At 38.4% G+C, this 25593-nt stretch overlaps 1 protein-coding gene across 22 annotated transcripts in view; it reads right to left on the reverse strand.

Annotated features, from left to right (window-relative positions):
• LOC107669402 (CLIP-associating protein 2) overlaps positions 1–25593 on the reverse strand; it is a 65305-nt gene continuing 39712 nt past the window's right edge. For 4 of the 22 annotated variants that reach the window (XM_016461613.1, XM_016461759.1, XM_016461752.1 and 1 more), the window contains 26 exons: positions 24751–24771; positions 24039–24143; positions 23385–23411; positions 22804–22830; positions 21558–21725; positions 21287–21328; positions 20472–20579; positions 19326–19388; positions 18720–18826; positions 17492–17515; positions 17095–17342; positions 16917–16980; positions 16106–16162; positions 15464–15466; positions 13296–13459; positions 11923–12001; positions 7788–7931; positions 7501–7644; positions 6374–6480; positions 6101–6251; positions 4641–4842; positions 4350–4543; positions 4116–4244; positions 3802–4008; positions 965–1081; positions 1–847 (listed from right to left, as the gene is read on the reverse strand). In XM_016461613.1, coding sequence (XP_016317099.1) covers positions 758–847; positions 965–1081; positions 3802–4008; positions 4116–4244; positions 4350–4543; positions 4641–4842; positions 6101–6251; positions 6374–6480; positions 7501–7644; positions 7788–7931; positions 11923–12001; positions 13296–13459; positions 15464–15466; positions 16106–16162; positions 16917–16980; positions 17095–17342; positions 17492–17515; positions 18720–18826; positions 19326–19388; positions 20472–20579; positions 21287–21328; positions 21558–21725; positions 22804–22830; positions 23385–23411; positions 24039–24143; positions 24751–24771 — 2792 coding nt within the window. In that variant the 3' untranslated portion in view covers positions 1–757. The remainder of the gene's footprint in view (positions 848–964; positions 1082–3801; positions 4009–4115; positions 4245–4349; positions 4544–4640; positions 4843–6100; positions 6252–6373; positions 6481–7500; positions 7645–7787; positions 7932–11922; positions 12002–13295; positions 13460–15463; positions 15467–16105; positions 16163–16916; positions 16981–17094; positions 17343–17491; positions 17516–18719; positions 18827–19325; positions 19389–20471; positions 20580–21286; positions 21329–21557; positions 21726–22803; positions 22831–23384; positions 23412–24038; positions 24144–24750; positions 24772–25593) is intronic. The other 18 variants (XM_016461666.1, XM_016461620.1, XM_016461626.1 and 15 more) reach the window with 18 other exon arrangements.

Consider the following 25593-nt stretch of genomic DNA (forward strand, 5'->3'; position numbering starts at 1 on the left):
TATTTATAGATACATATTACCTATGTGGTGTGGTATCACATGTGGCCTCGCTGCGATGAGAATCTCGGGTGTGCGTTAAGCCATGTACACAACCAGATAAAAAGGTTCAGATTTATTCATGACATGCATAAAGCCAAGCAAAGTATGTCTTATAATAGAGCAAGCTGGACCAACCGCTCATTGTTATGAACTGATATGACCGTTAATAATAATCGATAGTGAGCAATTAGGAACGTTAATGACACGTCGCTCAGACCAAGAAGTTTTGAACTTCATCTTAAAAATCTGAGTTTTTCAAAAGCTCTTTGATAAAAAGAAACCATTTCCATGTTGCACAAAATGACACCCACGACACCCCCCTCTTTCTGCTGGGTTTCCACCTTCCCCGTCTGACACCCACACACAGACACACAGACACACAGACACACACACACACACACAATTAACAAGGCAACAAAACTACATCAGCAGTCCACCAACTGTGCCACAGATAGCGGTTTCTCAGACATGCACACAGAGTGACGGTGATCCTAGTTTGGAGGAAGAGTTTCAGTCCGACGCCGCTCCTCAACACATATCCCACTGGAAGGTTTTGTGGGGCCGGAGGAGGGTGTCCAGCAGTGTAGGTGCATGCGGCTTTGTGTATCTGTAGGTAAGCGTGTGTAGGTGTTTGTTTGTGTATGCATGTGAGTTAAAAAGCCAGCTAGGGTCCCCCTGCACTAAGAGAGTGCTGTAGTTCTGAATGGTGGCGGCACAGCTACAGTCCCTGCCCTCCTAGATCTGAAGACTGGTCACTTCCGCTGGAGCCGCTCTGAGCTCGCTTTATGTACAAATTCAACAGTTTCAGCTGGGAAACAAGAGAGAATGTACATGTTATAGATGTTTTGAAATATCAAACCGAGAGATAATGAGAGTAAGGCGGAAAAAGGAAAGGGGTTGGGTTTTGCAAGAGGAAACGGCTCACCTTGCTGCCAGACAGCTGGCTGAGGTGAGGTTTCAAATCCTCTCCGATGACAGCATAGATGGCCACAAGGCAAAATACACACGCCTTTCGTACACTGCTCTCAGAGTTATCATAACCCTGCAAAGGAGAGCAAAAGATAATCAAAACAAGCAGGGACCATCATAGCCAAGAGCTTATAACCTTAACAAAGATGCTTAATATTAGGGTAAGTCAATGTATTTTGTTTGTTCCTAAATACATCCACTAGGGGGTGTCAAAGGGGGTTAAATCGTGTATAAAGTCAACTATCAAAGTTTGATAGCATGTTCTACAGCATCTAGAACAGACAATCTGTGTCCTGACATGCCATTCAACTGAAATATGTAAAGTCATTAACTGGAACTTTATATGTTAAATAAATTTTGCTATATAATTAGGAATGGGAAAAGTAAATAATTGAACAATTCTGGTTCTGAGTTCCTTCAAAATTTCAGATTTCTTAATGGTCAAGTACACTGATATTAAAGCGATAGTTTACCCAGAAATGAAAATTCTGTCATCATTTACAGTGTTGTCGCCTTGCGTCGGCAGCATCAGGACCAAAAAGCTGTACTTGAACACACCGCACAGACTACAGCCGACTGCAAACTAACACAAGCGTTCTGTGCCTGCGTGAGAGGAATTAACTGTCTATATCAGCATCAGCAGCTATCAATAGTATATATTTGTCATTTAAAAGGAGAAACTGAAACAAGGATATAAGAGATATATGCAGATATACGAAACGTAAACAAAGCAGCGCTTGCTTACCATTTTGAATATCAGTTATGTTGATAACTTTCTTCATTTTAAGTGGCTCGTGTTATGAAAATATTCACATATTGGAATGCTTGGGAAAGATCACGTAACATTAAACAGTCTTCTGTGTTTATATTGTGTATAGTGTATATTGCTCGTTTTCATCACTTTCGCTTTAATTCTCGAGCACTGACTCGTTAGCTAAACTGAACATCCAATCAGAGTTCCCACTAGCGCCGACGGCCCCGATGCATGTGGAAAACCCCGAACAAACTAGCCTGACAGATACTCGCCGACAGCCGACCGTCAGCTTGGTGTGTCCCGGGCTTAAGACTTTCTTTAGTTAACAGACCACAAAATGAATGTTGGCAACCAAATAGTTTTGATGACCACTGACTTCAACTGTATGGACAAAAAACACTAGGGCATTTTATATTCCACAGAGAAAATGCAATAAATGATGACAGACTTTTGGGTGAACTATCCCTTTTAGTCTCACAGTTGAAAGCTGTTTAAATGACAAAAAATGACCCTTCTAACTGATTAGCTCTATATCACCACAAGGAAACAAGAGTTGGACCACACTAGCTGTGCTGGACTTTTTGATTCAATAAAATGAACCAAAAAAACATGTTCTGTAATCAGATTACAATGATTATGCTGTCGCACTATAGATTCAATAGTGGCATTGTGGTGCCTCTGAGTATTGCAGGAAACTATGTATTTAAAGAGGTCATATGATGCGATTTCAATTTTTCCTTTCTCTTTGGAGTGTTACAAGCTCTTGGTGCATAAAGAAGATCTGTAAAGTTGCAAAGACTAAAGTCTCAAATCCAAAGAGATATTCTTTATAAAAGTTAAGAGTCAGCCACACCTACCTAAAACGGCTCGTTCTAACACGCCCCCACATATCTAGGTCACTATGTGGGAAGATTTACATAACGCCGCCCAAATGTTCACGCAAAGAAAGAAGGCGTAACTTTTATTCTCGCTGTAGTTTTGTTGTTTCCGCCGCCATGTCGTAAAGACACTGTGTGCTTCGTTGTGAAAGCGAAACTACTTTGGTCTTTCAAAAGAGGACGATATCTGCTTTGTCATGACTGGAGCTGATCCATGCTGGTTGCTGAGGAAATACTACAACTTTGCGCTGTGGATCACCGGATCGGCTTTCACCGTGGGCGAAGCGGAGTCCAGCCCGGAGTCGTCACATGTCCTTCCGGACGCTCCTTCGTCGAAATCGCCGGCCGCGCCGTTCTCAAGCCCACCCGCCTCTGCTCACTCTAACCCTCCCGTCTTTCCTCACGCTAGTCCCCGGCCTCTGCTCACTGTAGGCCGCCGTGTGTGACGCTGTTTCGTTGTGAAAGCGAAACTACTTTGTTTGGCCTTCCAAAAATGGACACGACTTTCCATCCACAGCAGCATAAGAACACACATGAAAGAACCATTAATCACACATCATTCAATTCCAGTATTTTTTCAAATAACAGTTTATTAGAAACTGTTCTTGCTTCCTTACCCTATTCATACACTAGCATTTAAAAAGCTTGAGGTCAGTAAGATTTGTTAATGAAAGAATTGTCTTATGCTCACCAAGGCTGCATTTCTTAATCAAAAATAAAAACAAAACCGTAATATTGTGAAATACTACAATTTCAAATAACTGGTTTCTATTTTATTATATTTTAAAATATAATTTATTCATGTGATGGCAAAGCTGAATTTCAGCATCATTACTCCAGTCTTGAGTGTCACATGATGCTTCAGAAATCATTCTAATATGCTGATTTGCAGTACATGAAACATTTATTATTATTATCAATGTTGAAAACAGTTGTCCTGCTTCATATTTTACCATGATATATACTTTTTTTCAGGATTCTTTGATGAACAGAAAGTTAAAAACAACAGTTTTTATTTGAAATAGAATCTTTTGTAACATTATAATTGTCTTTAACTTTTGATCAATTAAATGCATCCTTGCTGAATAACAGTATTCACTTCTACTTCAAAAATAAACCTTACTGACCTCAAACCTAGTGTATATAAAATACAGTATTTACCTGAATGAGCCCAGGGACGATCTCAGGGAGCATTTGAAGCAGACCCTCTTTGGGCAGCCGGTCAATGACTCTGGTGAGCATCTTGATGGCAGCTAGGTTGATGGGGTAATCAGCCGACTGGATGATGGGGCACAACACCTTAATACACTGATCAGGACTTATTGAGGTCGCCAACATAGACGCTGCCTCTTCTGCAGCCCGTACCACCTGATACAGAGACAAAAGGACATTTTGTGTTTAGGTTTAGATTTGCGCTTCGGTCTGAGCTGTCGGTCTAACATGCTTCATGTGACTGTGTGTCAAGGAGCCTGGACCTCTTTGTGTGGGTCTTTATGTGCTTCCAGGGTCTTCATAATGGTGAGTTCCGCATAGTTTTTAAAGCGCCACGGCTGCCGGTTTAAGATCTCCTTCAACACTCGCAGTGCTAATGCCCGAATGACATGCTGAGAGAGAAAAATAAAGATCAGCAAGTAAATAAGATGCATTTGGTTGTCCTCATGATTCAGATTAGAGTGCGTTTACAGCAGTGAGTGTAAGTTTGCATGCACCTCTCCATCCCCGAGTGTTTCTAGGAGCAGCAGGAGGATGGTTTTGAAGTGCTCGTCCCAAACATGCAGTTGTGTTTCTCTGATCAGCCGCATTAGCTCACACAGCGCGGCTTTCCTCTCTTCCACCCGCTCGCTGTGATTCGAGAGCTCCTTTAGGAGCTCAGCAACCACCTCAGACTGGTCCACGCCACTGTCTGTAACACCACCAGCAGAAAGGAAGTCAGACCCACACATGTGCTTACATGTACACATTTCACAAAGCAGCTACAAATAGCTATGGAAGTGCTTTACCATCAGTGAGGGACTCGGCATCTTGGTCTGCATCTTTCAGGCTTTTATTGAAAGGGGAGGAGGTGAAGGAGGAGTCAGAGTAGCTGACTGACTGGTATTCCCTTGTTGGGCGGGGACTCGAGGAGAGGAGTGGCATAGTATTTAGCAGAGAGGTCTTGTTATCCAGCGCCGTCCGACCAGATGCTGTGGGTTGATCACCACCCTGCACAGAGACACATTCATAACACATCCGTGTTATAGCCTTATTACACGGCTCTCTCAAATACTTAAAGGGTTAGTTCACCCAAAAATGAAAATTCTGTCATTAATTACTCTCATGTCGTTTCAAACCCGCAAGACTTTCGTTCATCTTCGGAACATAAATTAAGATATTTCTGATCCGGCGTGACGCAGCTGACACAGAACAGCATACGCTGTTTACATCCAGCGGATATTTTCTAAAATGGCGCTACAGGGTGATGCGGAGGAGACGAATTGTTGAATAAAGTCGTTTTTTTTTTTCTTTTGCGCACAAAAAGTATTCTTGTAGCTTCGTATAGTTGCGGATGAACTCCTGATGTCACATGGATTATTTTACAGATCTCCTTGCTACGTTTCTGGACTTGGGAACATTTCAGTTGTATTGCTGTCTATGCACGGTCAGACAGCTCTCAGGTTCCATCAGAAATATCTTAATTTGTGTTCCAAAGATGAACGAAGGTCTTACAGTTTTGAAACGACATGAGGGTGAGTAATTCATGACAAGAATTTTCATTTTTGGGTAAACTAACCCTTTAATTCCAATTGGTCAATCTCAATGGTGAAAATTAAAAAATCGTTTTATATAACGAGTGCTTAACTGTATGAGTGGTTTCATATCACGCTGCGGTCTATCTCTTTTTACACAAACACAAGTTGGTATATCAAAATTGCAGTGTTATTTTGGTATTACTTATATACTATTAAAGTGTTTCTTAGTAATATTTCTTTGAAATAGCTTTTATTTTTTACAAAAAAATAGTTTTCCCCCCATATCATTCCATACGATATGAGAAAAAAACCCATAAAGGAATATTCCATAATTTTATTAGTATTTAAATTATAAAAAGTAAACAAATAAAAAATAAATACTCTATAATACTAAAAATTAAATAATTTATTTTGTATTTAATAATACTAATATTTGTAGTCTAATTTATTTGTTTTTATTTAAACAAAACAATGGTAATTTTACCACATTTCACCACTTTTTTTTTTTTTTTTACCACATTGCACTATTCTAGCATGTTTTTGAGTGATCCATGTAGAATTCTGTGTGGAATAAGATATTAATTAATATATTTAGAAATAGCTTTTATTTTTATATATATTCAGTTTTCATTTTGAAGTTTTAGTATTTATGCGGTTTTGTCATTATTATTAGTTTTCTTTTAAATTTCTATTCAGCTTTAATTTATTTTGTTAACACTTGTCTTTCTTACCTCTTCTCCACCATCTCCATCTCCTTTTCGCGGTGGCTCCGTCATGTCCTCTTGGCTGCGGACGCTAAAGTTCTGGATGGCCTGACTGACTCCTCTCAGGGAGCTGTAGATCTCCTCAGAGTTCATGTTTTCGGTATCGTAATCAAATGCACTGTGCACACACACAAAATGCCACAGGACATTAGTTATGGAGAAATGCTGAACAAACTCAAATTACAACATTTGCGGAATGAATCTATGTCCATGTTTGTAGTTTGTGACTCAGTGGCGTACCTTGGTGAAGGTGTGTTTTGTGATGTGTTGGTAGGGGACGTTAAAGGGCTCGACCAACTGGCTGGTGATCTTGGAGTGTGTCGGGTGAGCGGGCTTCCTATTGGAGTCTGTGAGAAAAAAAAGATTTTTTAGGCTGATGATACACGGGGCAACTTTAGTCAATGTTGCCATCAACGGGCAACCAGGTGAGAGACAGGGCACGCAACTGAACTAAATGATCCAGATAGATGGGAAAGTGCCCAAGCAACATTGCTCAAAAATTTGTCCCGTGTATCATCAGCCTTAAGGTCATTTTACACTGAGTCCGAAATTTTCACATGTTAAAAAATAAATACGACCTAATGTTGTGTCAATCACGTTTACACACAGCCTCAGAAACATTTGTCCGTCATAAAAAACATTTGGATCAGTTTCGATTTTCTGCGTTTTTGAATCCGTAACAAGCATTTTGATAGGAAAGGATGACGAATTTGAAACCCCCCCCCGAAAAAACACATATGAACATTTTGGACTCAGTGTACAAAAATCTTTAGTATTGACAGAAAAGTGGTTTAGAAGTCACATCAACACGAATGTTCGGCACAAATATTTTGTCAGATTTTTGCATGTGATTTGTCTGTTCTGATCAATGTGGGGAAAAAAAGCAGATGGGATGAATGAAAATGCAAATTCCCTCTCTGACAGTAGGTGGCGCTTATGGAAATACAGCGGTACACAAGGGCAGTGGTTTCATTTTCTGGCACTGCCACAGAGAAGAAAGGAATCAAGCAGTATTTACACATTTTCAAATAGCCATTCAGATTTTTGTATTAGCTATTGATGTTAATCAAAAACACAGGTTCTGAATTTTTCCTGCTATTCAGTTAGCAAATCAGTTCAAATCAGTTTTGGAGCACCACCAAATTGCCAGATATTTAATATTTATGTTATTTTACTTAGCATTAACAATTTAATAATATTAATACTTTTATTTACAGCTTAATTTGTATCATTTAAAAAGATACCTACAGGACAGTATCACATTTCTATCATATTTCACATTATTCTAGCATGTTTATGGCTGATCCATGTGGAATTGTGGGTGGTCTAAGATACTATACAGTACATATTACTAACGTGTTTATCACCTGGGCTGTGTTGCCTGTGTTCCGTAGGTGGTTCTGCAATAATTTGGTGGCTCCATCCTGAAAGGTTTTAGGCAGTGCAGCTAGAAGCATTGTGAACTCTGGTGTGTTCAGCTGGAACAGCGAGATCAACACAGACTGTGCTGCCTACAAATGAAGAACATAATTAGACCCTCAAACCAACCAACACCATCAGAAGAGATCTAAAACAAAATATAAATAAACTGAGAGCTCACATTATAAAGCTGAAAACACAGGAAATATACTTCGTGTTATGTCTCATCTTGTACCTTTCTGACGTCGGAGCTCTTGGGTTCGGTGGTCCACGTAATAATACGTGAGACTGCCAGTCTGGTTTCGCTCGAGTTGACAAAATCCTGTGGCTCCATTTGTAGTGTGAGTGTTTCTATGTACTTCAAAATGGCCACCTTCACCTGAAACATTATCCTCGTGTTACAACTGTGCAACAAATTCAACTTAGGCATATTATGTCATTCAACAGTAACATTCACTCCAAAAGTTTTACTTCAAACATTATACCTCGATCACAAACCCTCCTTCAATCAAACTTTTCCACAGTCAGAATCAAAACACCATCACCGCTGCAGTCCATCAGTTACAAACAAGCACACAAAGTCACACGTTCACAGCTATTCTTAAATCCTTGAAATGAAGCAAGACAGCAGGGGGAAGTTGGAGTGAGCATGTTGGGTGTGATTGGGCTCAGCACATCATTTCAAAGACAAAAAAACTTGTGTCTCAAGAGTATTGTGTTGCCAGCGGGTTGTGTCCTGCTCTCTTTCAGTGACGTCCCTCTCTCTCGAACATCATGCCTTCAATAAAACAACCTGCTTCTGTCAAGACTGAATAATTAAGCTAATAACTCGGCCCAGAAAAAGCCCTTTTCCCCCACACGTTTTCTACACTACTTTTCAAAATGTTGGGGTCAGAAAAAAAAAAGAAAAAAAAAGTCTCATGCGCACCAAGGTTGCATTTATTTAATCAAAAATACAGTAAGAAGAGTAAAATATTATTCCAAATTAAAACAGCTGTTTTCAATTTGAACATATTTTAAAATGTATTTATTTTTGTGATGATAATGCTGAATTTTCAGCTTCATTACTCCAGTCTTCAGTGCCACATGATCTTTCAGAAATCATTCTAATATGCTGATTTGGTGCTCAAGAAACATTTCTTATTATCAATGTTGAAAATGGTTATGCTGCTTAATATTTTTTTGTGGATACTGTGATATATTAAGGTTCTTTGATGAATAGAAAGTTCAAAAGAACAGCATTTATTCTAAATAGAAATCTTTGTAATATTACATGTCTTTATCACTTTTGATCAACTGAATGATCAGTTTAATTTTAATTTAATCTTACTGACCCTAAACTTTTAAACGGTAGTGTAGGTTGACGAGGTTGAAAAAAGCTGCACTTACTTGCCACTAAAGCATTATCAAAATAAACGTGCATGCAATGGACAGGGTTCTCAAGTTGTGAATTATGGGTTGAAATCTGCGGATCTATCTGTGAGTTTCCGTGGAAGAGGTAAACTGTCGGTTACTTTTGAAACTGGATTTAAGTTGAGCTAGCTCTGCTGAGGGATTTTAGTTGTGGGAGCTGCGCGTTATAGAATTGCTTCCCCTGAGTCTCACTGACCTGTACTGCTTGGTTCCACACTTGGATATTTTCCTGCAGTGTGCAACATGCCGTCGCTTTCTGAGGGGAAGCAATTCTATAGCCCCGCCCCCGTATCGGCAACAGCGCCTTTTCCCCGGCTTCAGAGAGAGAGAGGGAGAGCACATCAATGAAAGGAAGCCCCAGACAGACACGCAGATAAGGGGAGGGACAGAGGGAAAACTGGACAGGATGCGATATTAAGTACGGTAATACTGCTGAAAAAAGATGCTGAATGTGAGGCAGATGAAGGGGAGATGGTTTGGTTAGAGGGGAGTTGGGTCTTTGCGTGTGTGTGGACATGGCAAATGTGGTTATGGGATTGGTGTAGGACACCGTTTCCTAAGGAATTTTATTGTTGCAGCCGAAGACGACAACACAAATGTTGCTAAATAATATTTTTCATGGTATTTTGTATATTACAATACAATTTTAATTAAACTCTGAATATAAGATGTGTAATTTTGTCTTTTGGACGATTTTCTCTTTTAAATTTTTTTTTTCTTATCAATATTGGCCAACACTGGATATTTAATTGTTCATGTTGATTTCCTTTAATTTTACATTTAGACTACCTTTGCTGTCATCTAACATTGTAAATTCAGCAACCTACAGTGTTGTAATTTTGAACTAAAACTATTAAAAATCAGGGAATTCTAATAATAAAATAAAATATTGGATGAAAAACAAAAACCTAAAAACCTAAATGAAATTTTTAAAAGATGCCTTGTGTAATAAATAAGAGTAAGTTGAAGCACTGAAGTTACTAAACCTAAAAAAAAAAAAATCAAAATAGAAGTATATCAAGAAAAATGAATTAATGAAATGCATGACAATGACAAACTAAAGATAAAAAATAAAAGCCAATTCAAAATATTAATAAATACAAAAACAGCACAAAAAACAAAACAAAAACACTGTTCCCTTACCAATTAAACTGAAACTAAGTTACTTTATGCATTAAATAAGTTAGTTTAAGCATTAAAACTAAAACTGAAATAAAAATAAAATGAAGCTATATAAAAAATATAAAAATGGCACATTAAAAATTGGAGAAAATATAAAACTAAAAGCCAATTCAAGATATTAATAAATACTATAATACTATATAAATCAGGGCTGAATGATTTTGGAAAATAATCTAATTGCGATTTTTTTTTTACCAATATTGCGATTGCGATTTAATATGCAATTATTTTTTTAAAGCTCTTTATGTTCTGTATTATTCAACAAAGACAAGCTATAAATCATTGTATAGTATGCCCAACATACTATTAGATAGAATAAACATAAATGTTATTTTCTGTAGGCCAGGCCTATATGTTACGATGAAATTAGGTGATGCATGAATTGATATGAATGACATTTTTATTTAACAACTACAATCACAGTATATTGACTGATTTGTTGAACTTCCAACCTTGTAAGCATGTAATAATTATGTTTAAATAAGCCTGGTGTAAACATCAATATGAAAGTCAGTAACAAATCACACAAACTAAAGTAGATTGCAGAAATATAAAAACAAATCTGTTGCTTTACCACACTACTTTATGTAATTCAAAGTCACTGTAATAAACATGTGTAAACGTGTGGACTGCACTTTTTAAACACTGTCTGTTAACTTTAGACCAGTGGTTCTCAAACCTTTTTGGTCGTGCCCCCCTTTAAACCTATAAAACAAATCTTCCCCCCTTTCCCGAATCCCCATCCCACCTCAGACTACCAAAGTGACGCTGTGTACACTGGATGCGGCGCGACATTAAAATGATGCCTTGCTCTATTTATGACGTACAGACACAAAGTTAAAATGAGTTGCAACGGTCGCTTTGTCGCGTCCAGTGTACAGTAGAGCTGTTGCGGCGCGACAACTGTAGCGTCTGGTATAGACACGGTGAGTGAAGCCGAGAGCAAGATATGCCTCGTCATATTTTCTGCATTTAGCTTTTAAATGACCAGCACCTGCCTGGGTCTGTGCGACTTCATCTATGGCTTTTCTCTTCCCTTTGACACACCGATCTATCTCCCATTCTAAATTACGTCCTTTGGCTGTTTACCGTTTTATTTATTTTCTTTTTCGGCTGTTTACCGTTTTATTTATTTTCTTTTTCTGCTGATGGCCCGCGCTCGACTTGAAGCAGCGCTGCTTAGACCGATGGGTGTGTCATCAAAGTACCGCGAGAGCGCGGACGTCTCCTTATGCTTTCTCTCGCCGTACTTTGATGTCATCGATCTGATCTTCATGTCGAACACACCTCTTCACTCTCGCGTTATTTCATATCGCGATATTATCGCAAATGCAATGAATCGTTCAGCCCTAATATAAATAATGCAAAAATACACTGGCACCCTATCAATAAAAACAAGTGTATTTTGTATTGTAAAATGGTATCAATTGATCTATTCATTCACAAATTTGACAATGCATTAGCAATGCAACAACTAAAACAGTGGCTCTTCAGATCCAGCTGAGGTGCAGGAAACACTGTGAGGTAGAGGTTGGAGATTCTTATGCAAGGCAAAGTCCTTGTGGCTTGCATGAGATTTTATGGAGGGATAACAACCTGAGAACACTGACCCAGTGCATGACATCCTGTAGAAACTCCAAAACAAGCTCTTAAGCAAGACCTGGCAGCCGCAATCCATGTTACTTTACATTCTCTGATACCAGCACGACACTATCAAGCCTAGTTGCTCATCCACACAGTGTGAGAAGATAAAGTGTCTCCAAAAAAGCACTTACCTTTAAGTTGGGTGTCTGTGTTTGGTCAACTGTGAATCTCATTAGGATAGTGAACTGTAGATCATTCGGGAAAGATTCTCTGAAGAAAAACACAAGAAATGAATAAACTATTCTCAAGCACCAAAATCTGTGGACACTTCGTATCAGAGCATGGCAGAAATAATGGATTCCAGTTTTTCCATATATACAGGGTTAGTACACATTTTTACCAATAAATTTCCATGACTTTTGAGAAAATATTCATGACCTAATGTTCCATTATTTTACAATAAGAATAAAAATCTGTTCAAATTATCATAGCATATGTTAACTAATTAATGCTATTGTTTGCTTTCTTGTTTTAGTAATAAGTAATAAGCTGCAACTGCACCACACATTAATGTGTACTCTCTCTCTCTCTCACACACTCACACACTCACACACACACACACAGCTTGACATGCTCAGGGCAAGTTCTGCAATCCTACTGTATGAGTACAGTATGTACATTGAGCACTGATGTTCAGTTGGCTCATTTGGGGCCAAATTTCTTTTTATTTTTGATACTTTTTTTAAAAATAAATATATAAAACACTTTGTTTTATTTGGATGAATTTGTCTGACTTTTATCAGATTTACCCATTGTTATAATATCGGTAGTACTTTCCTTAGTTTCTGGTAGCCAAAGCTAAGTTAAAGCTTCTGGTTGCAAAGCAGTTGGAGAGTTTTTGACTGCATCAAAGTCTAGTGACCGCAGCTTTACACTCCGCGTGTGCGAGCATCCATGTTGCTTAGTAACGAGCGCGCTTGCAGCGGGATCACGTAATTTACGCGGAAACAACAACATTCTAATTTCTGATTGGCTGGTAGGTGTCCTTTAACTCTGTATAACTCGAGACTGAGACAGCTATGAACTCGGCAGAGAGCTTCCCTCTGGATCCGTCCATTAATTATAGCAGGACAAGATATTCCTTATTTCTCGGCGTGAGAGCGTGTGAACAGGTTGAAATGCGTGTGTCTCACGGTGAATGCGTGAGATTTGAGAGCCCTGCTGATCTGATCTGATATTCTGTGTGGATTTATTTACTCATCAAACCTACATGCTATAGGCTATTAAATAAATGTGTGAATATCCATCATTTTAAAGTTGAAAGCTGCGGGAATGAGTAAAACTATGCGATATAGCCTATGCACAACCCCGCACCGAAATTCAGGACCTGATTAAACATAATTCTATTATACAGAGATTTGTGAAATAGATTTCCATGACTTTTCCAAAACTTTCTGGGTTTATTTATTTTTCCAAAACTTTTCCAGGCCTGGAAATTGCAATTTTAAAATTCCATGACTTTTCTAGGTTTTCCATGACCGTACGAACCCTGCATATAACATACCTTGTGACGTCTAGGGCTTTCTGTACTTTGGCTTGTACTGAGCCGAGCAGATCCGCTCCCATTTTCTTCAGCAGTTGTGTGAGCAGCACAAAGAGCCAGTCCTGCAGATCCTCCTTATGAACTGCAATGAAGTCCACCAGTGTTTCCAAAAACATGCTGAACACCTGTACAAACACCATCAGCAAAACAGACATCAGAAATATACAACAGCAGCTAAATCAATAAGAATAAATTAACAAAAACACATGACCACAAAAATAATCAGTTTTGATTCATGCATCCATCGCACTCCGTCAGAGGACATTTGTTGTTCATTTGTTAGAGTTAATGGTGCAATGTTTTTGTCTCCCAATAGGAAAATGTCTAAGCAGTGCCAATGCCATCACCCACCTTCACCTAAAACTGTGATATGCAAGATATAAAAGCTTAAAGGGATAGTTCTCCCAAAAATTCAAGATGTAGGTGATTTTGTTTCTTCAGTAGAACACAAACGAAGATTTTTAACTCAAACCGTTGCAGTCTGTCAGTCATATAATGGAAGTGAATGGAAGTCACGGCTTTGAGAGTCAAAAAAACATACACAAACAAAACCAAATTAATGATCTGCCATAAAGCAAGAAGAAGAAGAAGAAGACGCGTCACACCCCGGCTGTTGAGAACACACTCAGGACAGTTCGGACATTGCGGTTACTCAGAGGTAAAAAACTATATAAATACTGTTCAGTTTCTTGCACAGACCGATCGTTTCATGTCTTTACACATCAATGTATCTGATTCCCATTCACTTCCATTATATGACTGACAGACTGCAAGAGACTGTTTGAGTTAAAAAGCTTCGTTGTGTTCTACTGAAGAAACAAAGTCACCTACATCTTGGATGCCCTGGGGGTAAGCAGATAAACAATACATTTTCATTTTTGGGTGAACTATCCCTTTAAAGGGGTCATAGGATGCGATTTCAATTTTTCCTTTCTCTTTGAAGTGATACAAGCTCTTGGTGCATAAAGAAGTAAGATTACTTACAACAGAACAGCAATGCATTTTATGGACGACCGTTTCGTTCGTGAACCTAAGAGAGGAGGTAATTCTGACTTTGATATGACAATCTGGTGCTTCTGAATCATCGACTGTAAGTATGTTTTGTTATTAGTTTAAGCATTTACTATTGACTGTTCAAATGCGGAGTTTTGCGCAGTGCATAGTAACGCGTTGTGTGTGTGTGTGTGTGTGTGTGTGTGTGTGTGAGAGGGGAACAGGGTCACCTCATAGGAGGAGAAACAATAATGTACAGTATGTGGAAAATAATGTGTTTTTTCAACCTTAAACCACATAAACACATTTCATTACACCAAATACACAAAATAATGTTCTTTTTAGCAACATCATATGACCCCTTTAATATAAATTCTGATTTGACTCCAACTGGTTCCAACTGAATAGCATCAGTTAGTAAAGAAACCCCACTTTTCATAAAAAGTCAATCGGAACAGCATAAATGATAAACTGTCATCATGATGGTCTCTATATAATTAATAGTGATGTAGGGAAGTAATATAAAATAGAGAGATATGGGGAAATTGAAGGTAAGCAGAAATCGATTGGTTCACAATATTTGATAATCAAAGTTTTTCCAAATGGCACACTATGATTCAGCCAGCAGTTTATTTAGTTTGATAAAGGCACTACTTAGTTATTTACCTACTTGGGAATTTCAGAAGATTTGCCCCATTAAAAACAAATACAATGTAGAATTGAAAAAAAAAAAAGGCATGCTAATTGTTACATTACAACCAATATTGTGAAAGATCAAACATCCGAACTACTACTGATGTTTACAATACAGACACTTTTTAGATATTCTTGATTAGTTAACAGCAAAGCCACAGATTAATAGCAGGATCAAAAACATCTTTGTCATCTGTTAGGTGTCACATTTTCATCATCCATCATTCATTCATCATGTTACTGATTAGTACATTAGTAAAGTAGATTGCACTGTTAATGCTCAGTCCCAAACACAGCCAAAAACGCTAAATAAATGCTTTCTAGCTATTTATTAGAGAAGCATCTCACAGTTTATGGATACTGGCATTGCATAAAAACAAACAAGCAGTCAAAAAAAAAAAAAAATAAAATAAAACATTTGCACAAAAGTTAACCACACTTACTCTCTACAGTTCCACCACAGGGTAAGGCATGAAAAGAAACAAACACACTGGTGAATGTCCGTAAAAATTATATAAAAGATAAATGCTAACCATTTGCAGAACCATTTTGGGAACAACATAAAAATGAATAAATACATTACAATTAAGTTTAACATTTAAACATGTTATGATACTGTATTAAAAGGTTAATTCATCCCAAAATGAACATTCTGTCATCATTTACTCACCCTCATGTCATTCCAATCCCTTAAGAAAGTCCCTTAAGAATACATGTATAGCGATCATGTCTCTTCAGAAGACTTGGATTAAACCACTCAAGTCCGTATTCTCTATGCATTTGGAATGACATGAGGGTAAGTAAATGAAGACATCATTTCCATTTTGGGGTGAACTAATCTTTTAAGGAAAGGATTCAAACACTAGAAATGAAAAATAAGGCACCCTTTTGAAACAAGACCACTGTAGACCAATAAAAAAGGGGGGAAATGGTATGAAATCCATAAGCATATTTTGCAATTTAAATATCCACACTTTTAGTTATCCACATAAAAGGATCCAGGGTTTTCCATACCCCTGAAGAAAAGCTTGGGTGGCTGTAGAATGTGATTGTGTTGGACAGGAGTGTCAGAATGACTTCTGTACCTTAAAAGAGGCAGAACTGATACCGGATTCTGCCGTGACGAAGCCTCTGGGATCACGCTGCAAATCAGAAAGAGGGGCGGGGCCATGAGCCCAGTAATCAGATAAATGGGGCGGAGCTACGGTCTACCCGACAAGATACAGAATGCCAGAAGGAGGTTCCAGGAGAAAGAGAGACACTTCAAATGCGGGTTAGTCTGTGTGCGTGTAGGACTGGGCTGTCAATTCAACCAATAGTTTATGAGTACAATTTTTAAGAATCATTTAAATTTATATAGAAAAGACACTTGAAACATGAAAGCGCTTACACTGAAATCCTGCAAGGCTATATTGAACTTTCACATTCTCATTTCATTCTCATTCTCTCACGTTCTTCATAATGGTCAGAGATTTGCATGAAACTTAGATTTTAAGATGTTCTTCTTTTTTTCGGGAATTGTGACAGTCCCAGTATGTGTATGCGTGAATGCAAGCAAGAAAGGAAGGAAAGCTACAGAGGAAGTTTGGACGTCGGGCGTTACAGTGGTTGAAAAAAGACGAGCGAGCTGTCTGAAATCAGAAATCCACTCAAACCAAACCATGCGATTAGCCACGGTCTTCAACCCCAGAGTTAGTGTGCACTGCACATGCCTGAGAGTGTGGATCTGTGTGTTTGTGGCGAGAATACGGGCTGTGGGTGAGGCAGAATCCGATACAGTCAAGCGGTTTTGTGTGATGCAGTTCATGCTGGTGTATGTCTTGCAGAAGTGTGTGTGCATGTGTGTGTGTGTAGTGTAAGTGTGTTCTGGAGCTTGAAAGCGGCAAACGAAGGTACCTTGCTGTGTGGGTCTGCAAACATCCTCGTGAAAATTTCGCACAACCTCTTCAGCTCAACACGGCTGAAACAGATAGAAAGAATAAATTAAACCCTTTCACTGAACATGAATCAGTCAATTTAGTAAAGCTGGAATATGAAAAACAATCACACCTTATTTTGTGTTTGAATGGGTTACCTGAGAGTTCGTTGGTTTTTTAACAGTGCTTGCAATCCCATCAGCCCCTCTTTTCTCTCAGACCAATTGGCAGAGGCACAGCGATTGAGCACTTCGGCCACGTCCTCAGTCTGCCGCATATACGTTGGAATGCTGCCATTCCGGGAGCTGTACGAACGCTCTGAACACGCGCTGGAGGCGTCGCTATTTGCATCATCATCCGAGTACATCCCATAGGTGTCATACCTCCGCCGAGCTGGTTTCTTCTGCTTAGAAAAACATAAAATGACATCCAAATTAGCATTTTATGTATAAAGTCAACACTGAGACAACTTTAAAAAAAAAAGAAAGACTGTGAAAATTTAAATTTAACGTCATCTTAATGCAGAGAGACAGACAGAAAGCCAGCCAGACTAACCTTGTCCCGCATGCCTCCTAATAGCTGGCAGCATTGATAAAGCCAAAGGTTAAAGCATGAGTTGAAGACAGACATTTAGAGCATAATACACTGGTTAGGTTAATTTTGTGAGTAAAGTTTTTTCTACAAGTTTGCATACCCCTTGCAAAATCTGCAAGATGTTTATAGCTTAAAAAAAAACTGGTATGCATATGACACTTTTGACATCCCTACATAATATTAAACCCCAATCCTATATAAATATATAGTGATGTCAAAAGTGGAATATCCATACCAGTTGTTTTTTTTTAATACACAAAATTATGGGATCAGTAGGATTTTTTAATCTTTTATACTTCTTTAATAGTATTCTTATTCTCACCAAGGCTGAATTTATCTGATCACAAATACAGTAAAAACAGTGTCATTGTGAAAAATTATTAGTTTAAAATAATCATTTTCTCTTTTAAAGGGGTCCTATTATGCTTTTTCACTTTTTCAACTTTAGTTAGTCTGTAATGTTGCTGTTTGAGCATAAAAAAAATCTGCAAAGTTACAAAGCTCAAAGTCCACTTCAAAAAGAGATATTTTATTTAACAGAAACCACTTTTCAAAAACTAAAACGAATGACCCGTTTGGATTACAACACATATTTTCCGGGATTTGTGATATCACAAATATCGACGAATGGGGGAGAGAGGTGTTGTAATAATGTAAAATATGTAACGCAAAATCAAGACTTTGTAAAAGAGCATAATAGGACCCCTTTAATATATTTCAAAATGTAATTTATTTGATATAAATTTTAATGTAAACTTCAGTAACACAATCCTTCAGAATTCATTCTAATATGCTGATTTGCTACTTAAACATTTATTATTATCAGTTTAAAACTGCTGTGGTGCTTAATATTTTTGTGGAAACCATGAGACATTTTTTGTATTATTTTTTATTATTTGAAGTAGAAATGTTGTGCAACAATGTAAAAGTCTTTACAGTCACGTCTGATCAATTTGCTTCATCCCTGCTGATTAAAAGTAATAATTTCTTTCAAAACTAAAAAAAAAACTTACTGACCTTAAACATCTGTAAGGTGTATATAAACAAATAAATAAAACAAATGATTTCTCTTTTTAAAACTTCCAAAAGTCAGATTCTGGGTATGTAATTGTTTGATAAAAGGGTATGTAAACTTGTGTGTGAGAAGGGTGTAAGCAGAGTTCCCATATGTGTCTGTATTTATTTTTACCAGAGCATCAGCCAAGGCTTCCTCCACGTCCGATCCTGTGTTCAGCACTCTCATGGCACTAACTGAGGATGAGAGACGACTGGACTGAGACATACCCAACCCAGAACCTACAACACACGTCACACATTTTACACATACATGCACAAATACATTTCCAAACAAAAAAACTTCATGCAGTGATTTTATCAATACTGAGAAATCAATTAAAACATAATTCACCAATAATATGGATATTGACACTAGAAAACCAGAAACAAATGATTACCACTGAAAAACACTAATGAAATTTAACCACAAATGCCAATACAACAACAACAAAAAAATCCAAAAACAAGTACACACATAAAAAAAACTTGGGTTAAATTCAGGGAAAAAATGATAGGTGACTATGAAAGATGTTCCACATGAATCTACTTGAATATGGTTGTTATAAATGTAATTGGAGGAACAGCTGTAATGAACACTAAACTTAAAGCATGCAGGTCTGATGGAGGCTAAACTGAAAGCAGCAGGAGGAGGAGATGAAAAACTACAATTCAAAAACTGACAATGACTTAAAACAAAAAAAATGTAAAGAGTCCTGTGCCGGCTGGGGTGACAGTTCACCTGCTGCCCCGAAGGCATCTGGGGCATGAAGAGCACCAGTTGAGCGAGAATAATGCCGGGATGCTGCAACACACACACAAGAATGCAAACAAGCACACACACGCGTAAATAACCAGGCAAGTGTTAGAGCTCACCAGAGAAACTACCAATTAGCAGTAATGTGAGAATGTGCCATCACCAACCACACACATGCCCCGCTGTGACACACACATTTCACAACGCTCAAGGGTATTAGTCCAGTTCTGCTTGTGTTCTGCACAACACCAGGAATATTTTCACACTTGGGCACCCCTCAAAAAAGTTCTTCTGAATTACCTAACCTCAAAAATATTGCTGGCAGCAGAGTCTCTATCTTAAATTTTATTATCCTCATTCCACTTTGAAGTTTGTGCCTCTCAAAACAAACTTGAAAATGTTGATTATTTCCCAAAAAGAAAAGAAAAAAGATGCGTTGCACTTTTTGGCAAACTGAGGGCTCCATGTTTAATTTAATAAAATACTTGAGAAGGCTTTTGCACATTATTTACTTATATACAGTCATCAAGGAACGGCATTCACAAACAATTTTTCTTCCTTCCAGAAATGACATTTCTGTGCAAAACAGGATATTCAACAAGACAATAAAAAAAATGTAGGGTAGATACTGATGAGGAATGGGTATTAAGAAAACTGATGACTATTAGGTTTATTCCTAATATTTCCTGTCTGTGGTTTTACATAATTTTTCTCTGGTGTGCTGTATTTAAGGACCTCAGATGAAGCTTGTGTCTGCATTCATCAGCAATGTTTACTATGTAAGATGAGGCAAAAAAAAAAAGGCCAGGAGAAAACTGCTTCCTGACCAAGCTGGAACATGTGTGGGATTTTCAACCTCAAAAATATTTGTAATTCAACGTGAGAATGTGCTTGCAGTGCTGTGTATCACTGTACAAGCATTCCTGTTTGGTAGCAGCAAAACCGTTGAAGCGAGTTGAGCAAAGAGCAAAATGTGCAAATGTGCAGAAGCTTGACTTCCAGTTTCAAATGAAGTGAAGGAGGACACGTATAATTTTTCAGCATGGCATGATTTTGTCTAATCATTTTAGGCCCCTTCTGAATTGAAGCTGATTGGTCCTGATAGATGAAATGGTTGCCGTGGTTACTCACCGAGCGGCGTGAAGGAGCGCACAGGGCTGGTGTCTCTGCTGCTCTCTCGGCTGGCCTCACGACTGCAGCCCTGACTCACACTAGGCCGTGGTATACGACTACCCCTCGCTGACCCACCCCCAAGAAACCATATCAAGACAAGAGCAGAGAGAAAAAACAGATAAAGAAGAACAGAGACATTGAAAGGTATAACAGACAGGCAAGGTAGGAGCAACAGAGAAAGAAAAGCTGTAACAATTGCATAAGGTTTTACTAAGCACTGAAACTACAAGAGTTATTAACTTTTTGAGGAAAAAAGGGCCCAATACAGAGCCCTGAGGAACCTCATGGAAAAAGGAAGACAAACAACATAAAAACACTGACATTTGTACTAATTTTCCATGCACAAATTCCACATTAAAGGAACTGATAAGAAAAGAGCAGACATTTAGTGACAGGGGAAGAACATTTAGAAGGTTAAGAATTATAGGGTGAATGCTAATAAATGGGAGGTGGAAGGTCAGGATCTTTGCTTTTATATCCTGTGTCTTAACCAATGTTCAACGTTCATCTGCATTCATGAGATGGACTTCATTCATTCACTTTGCAAAGAGCAGCATCAAGCTGTGGGGTTTAACATCCCAGCAGACAAGGGAAGACCCAGCAGGTTAATGTGACGGCATGTTCTGCTTTCCCAAAGCAGCGTGTTACACGCAACACAGCACAACCTCCAGCATGAAACACCATTATGATGACAGCCCCAGCTCAGACAGGCAGATGGATTATCATTATGGGATGACTGGCGGAGATCAAGGGGGAAAGAAACACCAACATACCTCCTTTTGATCCATTGTAGATGTGACTGATGTTTGAAGGAGCTTTGATTGAAAGAAAACATTTCAGTTTTGGTAAGAACATTATCGCCTGTTTATGTGAAGGCCTACTGAAGTCTCACAGCCAATGTGCAATTGCAACACTTTTGCAACTTATGCCCAAACAGATTCAATGGACACTCATTGATTAAAAATAGTCTTTTATTCATCAGAGAGAAAACATAACTGAGGAGATCATCACAATAGAAGACCACAGATAGAAGCCAGTGCTTACCAACAGAGAGGCGTGTGGGGCTGGAGTCTCGACTGCAGCCTTGACTGCGTGGGATCCGGCTGCGACGGTGGGACCCCGGAGCTGCACTCACACGCTGAGCTCCTGTACTGAGTGTGCTCAGAGCTGTGCTGGTCAAAACCCGGCCTGGGGAACCCGAGCGAGAACCCGCTGTAAATATACAGAAAACAAATAAAAGTTTTATGAGCCTGAAAAACCATTGGAAATGTACATCTTCCTACCGATAAATGCTTTTATATGCAAACATTAACACAAAGAGCATTAAATATATATAAATATATATATATATATATATATATATATATATATCAAATAACACAAAATACAGACTGTCCACTATCGCCAAACTTAAACGTCACCAACAAACTAATCATCATAGCTATGCTGACATTTTTGTTGTTTATCCAGACAGCAATAATTTATATTACAATAACATAATCACAGACACAGATGACAGTTTGACATAGAAGTGCTAGTGCTGTGATTCTGATTGTGTCCGAGACAAAAAGGGAAGAATGAGGTTTCCCTAGGGAACAAGTGAAAATGTTTCTATGACTACAAACTCTACACAAACACAAATGAACATGCTGACGCTGCACTTTGACACACCAGTGACCAAATCATTAAATTTCCCCACTCAGTGACGTGAAGTAGGGGTGGGCGATATGACCAAAATCTTGTGTCACGGTAATAATACACGCCTCACAATAATTATTTTTGCTGAAAATTCAAGCAAATATATTTTAAATCGTAACACAATTATTTATTTTTTTGATAATTTAGTGGCTTAAATGCTTTCAATGTGAAAGGAACATCTTACTTTATTTACCTTGATAGACACAAGTACCGAAACAGCTTCACATTACATAACACCAAAGTTTTTAAATTGCGCCACATATATACAGGAATCGTGTAGCAGATTCATAGTAGAAGCAGAATATGTATTAAACAATTTTATATATACTGTCATACCACCCAGCGTTAAAGTGAGGTTTAACAAATTATTCACAGGTTTGAAGCGAGGAAAAAAAAAAAACACCATCCAGAGTGATCCAAGCAACACACCCTCCATGCAGTGAAGAAAGTGGGGGCCGATGGGAAAACCCATGTTTTCCCCCCCCATAAACCAGGACAAGGGAAGATGTAAGACTAGAGGTTGGAGGCCCACAGGATGGGAGTGACTGGACTAAGTGAATGAGTCACAGGTGAAATATGTTGAAAATCTTACCACCAACAGGGGTAGCAGACTGTGATCCTGAGCCAATGAGGGGGGAGGATTAGGGAGCGGGGCGGGTCCAAGAGACCCATTGGGTGGGAGGAGGAACAGCATATTAAACGAATACAAATGCATTATGGGGAAAAACATGCAGTCAATGTGTTGTTTTGACACACCGTACAAATGAATAAAACCATCAGCCTGCAAATAAAAACATCAGTATGAGACACGCACATAGATTCAAAAAGCCCTGCAACAGCATCGCAACTGACGTGACTTCACAACATCACCATGAAGGCACACAAAAGATGAAAAACATCATGGTTGTGTTTGCCACTGCTTTAGTTCCATCAATACTCTCAATATGTTTAAGCAGCCCAGGCTGCCCAACATTCACCGCTAAACCGATGTGTCTGAGAGTTTGTGTTTCTACACGCCTGCAGGCAGAAATGGACTGATACCGTCACACCCAAGTGAAGACCACACAGCATGCAGGCCACTCAAGCCATAAAACGTTTGCTTGCTCACAAACGCTCGCACACGTTTGCATGAACTAAACAAACACACTCGCCCACAATGTCAGACGAGGGTACCTGGCGTGCAATCAGAATCGTCGGAACCTAGAGGCACAGAAACAGTTGGAGGAGCTGTGGGTTACATCCTTGGAGCAGGATGACTCCTGATAATCTTTTACGTACACACACACACACACACACACACACACATGCAGTTGACAATGTGTGCTACAGTACGTGGTGTGAAGATGGTTTATAGTCATGTTTCACTGCATGCTTGCCATATGTGTAGAAAAATAGCATTGCGTCTTATTTTTCCTAAATAAATTAATACTTTTATTTATCAAGGATGCATTAAATTGATTAAAAGTGACATAAAAAATATTTAAATTGTTACAAAAGATTTCCATTTCAAATAAATGTAAAAAATGCATAATAGGAATGCATAATAGGAATAATAAAATGTACAAAATTTGTGTATGGATCATTCCTGGGAGTTTGCAGTCAGTACAATCCTCTATTGGCAAATATTTTGCACTTACAGATATTTACAGACTATTACATTTACATGAGAGCAGTGTTATGTTAATATAGTGTGTTTATGGTGTGGTACATGAGCAAAACGACAACATAAGAGGTGTGTAAGGAATAGTATATAATATTTATCTACAATATTTGTGCTTCTTCACTGTATACGTAGAATGTGTATGAACACGCAGAGTAGGTACTTACGTTGTGACTGAGACACCATCTTTGATCTGGTCCGGCCTCTTGAGTCCACCTGACTGCTGCCCATGCTAGATGCCGTTGATAAAGTCTGCTTAGTCCGTAGTCGCCCTGGAAAAAAACAAACATGCTGTAATACTTCAGGTCAATCATAAAAACACCAACAAATTACTAATAAGAGATTTCCAGAGTGTCTCGCTGGCCCTCCAAAACCACCCACTTGGGCCAGGCCTGTGATTGAGGGAACATATTAATGATTGAGTTAAAGAAAAGAAGACAGGACAGAATGGACAGAGTAAAAGGAGAGCATCAGATCAGTAAGAATGATTTTTAATGAAGCAATTCAACTTGGGACAACCACAAGCTGAAAGGCAGATGAGTCATATTCTTGCGATACCACATGCCACCAGCAGACAGCAGCAGCGCTACATCACACACAATGAGCTCCACCCACTATATGTGAGAGGATCAGGTTCCCTATTATGCCTACAAAGCACTGAAAAACTACAACGAAAAGCAAACAACTTTTCACCTAGCATAATTCAATACAGATCAGAGATACATATATAAATCACCTCAAAATCCTGATCAACGATTCAAAGACAAACAGTAGGAAAGCATGAGTTACATGAGCAGAAAGAAGGCTGATAGAAAGAGGGAGAGGGCAAGTAAGAAAAGGGGAAGATGAAGAAGATGAGCAAACGGCAGATGATCTTACCATCCTTATCAGAGGCATCATCTTAAGCCAAAGAAGAGAGAGAGGACAAGCTTGCGATTCGATTCGATTCGATTCAATATCGATTATTTTGGATATATATCAGGTACAGTACATGCCAAATTTTCTCAAGGAAATAAAAAATCTCTCAAGTAATGCTGTAAAATATACATGAGAGTCCGTTTGGTACTACATTACTATAATATTGAAGGTAAAAATTGACAGATTTGTTAAAATTACACAATGAAGTTTTTAAAATAATAAAGTTATAATTACATAATATTTCTACTTCAATTCGTTTTCTTTATATAAACATAATGGTGGCTGTCATAAAAACTTGATGGATTTATTCAAACAAATTAAACATTGAAGAACAGTAAAATTTATAATGAATATGTTATTTGGTGCATATATTTAGCAAAATGCCCCTCTCTATGGTTTATTTTTCTATCTGACTAATGAGTTTATGGTTACCGAATATGTTTTTTTGAGGTAAATGTGACGTTACGTGACATTGTTTACAAAACGTTATATTGACATCTTTGCGCGGCTGAAACACTGATTGAGCGATTACATGAGACAGGATACGGATTGTAAAGTTGTACTCTTTCTTTTAACTTCGGCTGTTTAGTCATGTTTATTTTGTGCTGAAACTGGTATTAATGTGGAGGAGATGATCAGTCCACGTGTGCCTCGCGCTGCCGCTTTTACTGAACTGAGGCGCGCCGTGCTAAAGTGATCTGTCACTCCACATTAAACAGCGCCAAAATGGCATTTATAGTTTGAATACTGCAATACAATGGACAGAATTTGAAATCTGAGACTTTGTTTCATATTAAAAGTACC

This window comes from Sinocyclocheilus anshuiensis, unplaced genomic scaffold (genome assembly GCF_001515605.1).
Source record: "Sinocyclocheilus anshuiensis isolate Anshui unplaced genomic scaffold, SAMN03320099.WGS_v1.1 scaffold253, whole genome shotgun sequence".
NCBI classification, from domain to species: Eukaryota; Metazoa; Chordata; class Actinopteri; order Cypriniformes; family Cyprinidae; genus Sinocyclocheilus; species Sinocyclocheilus anshuiensis.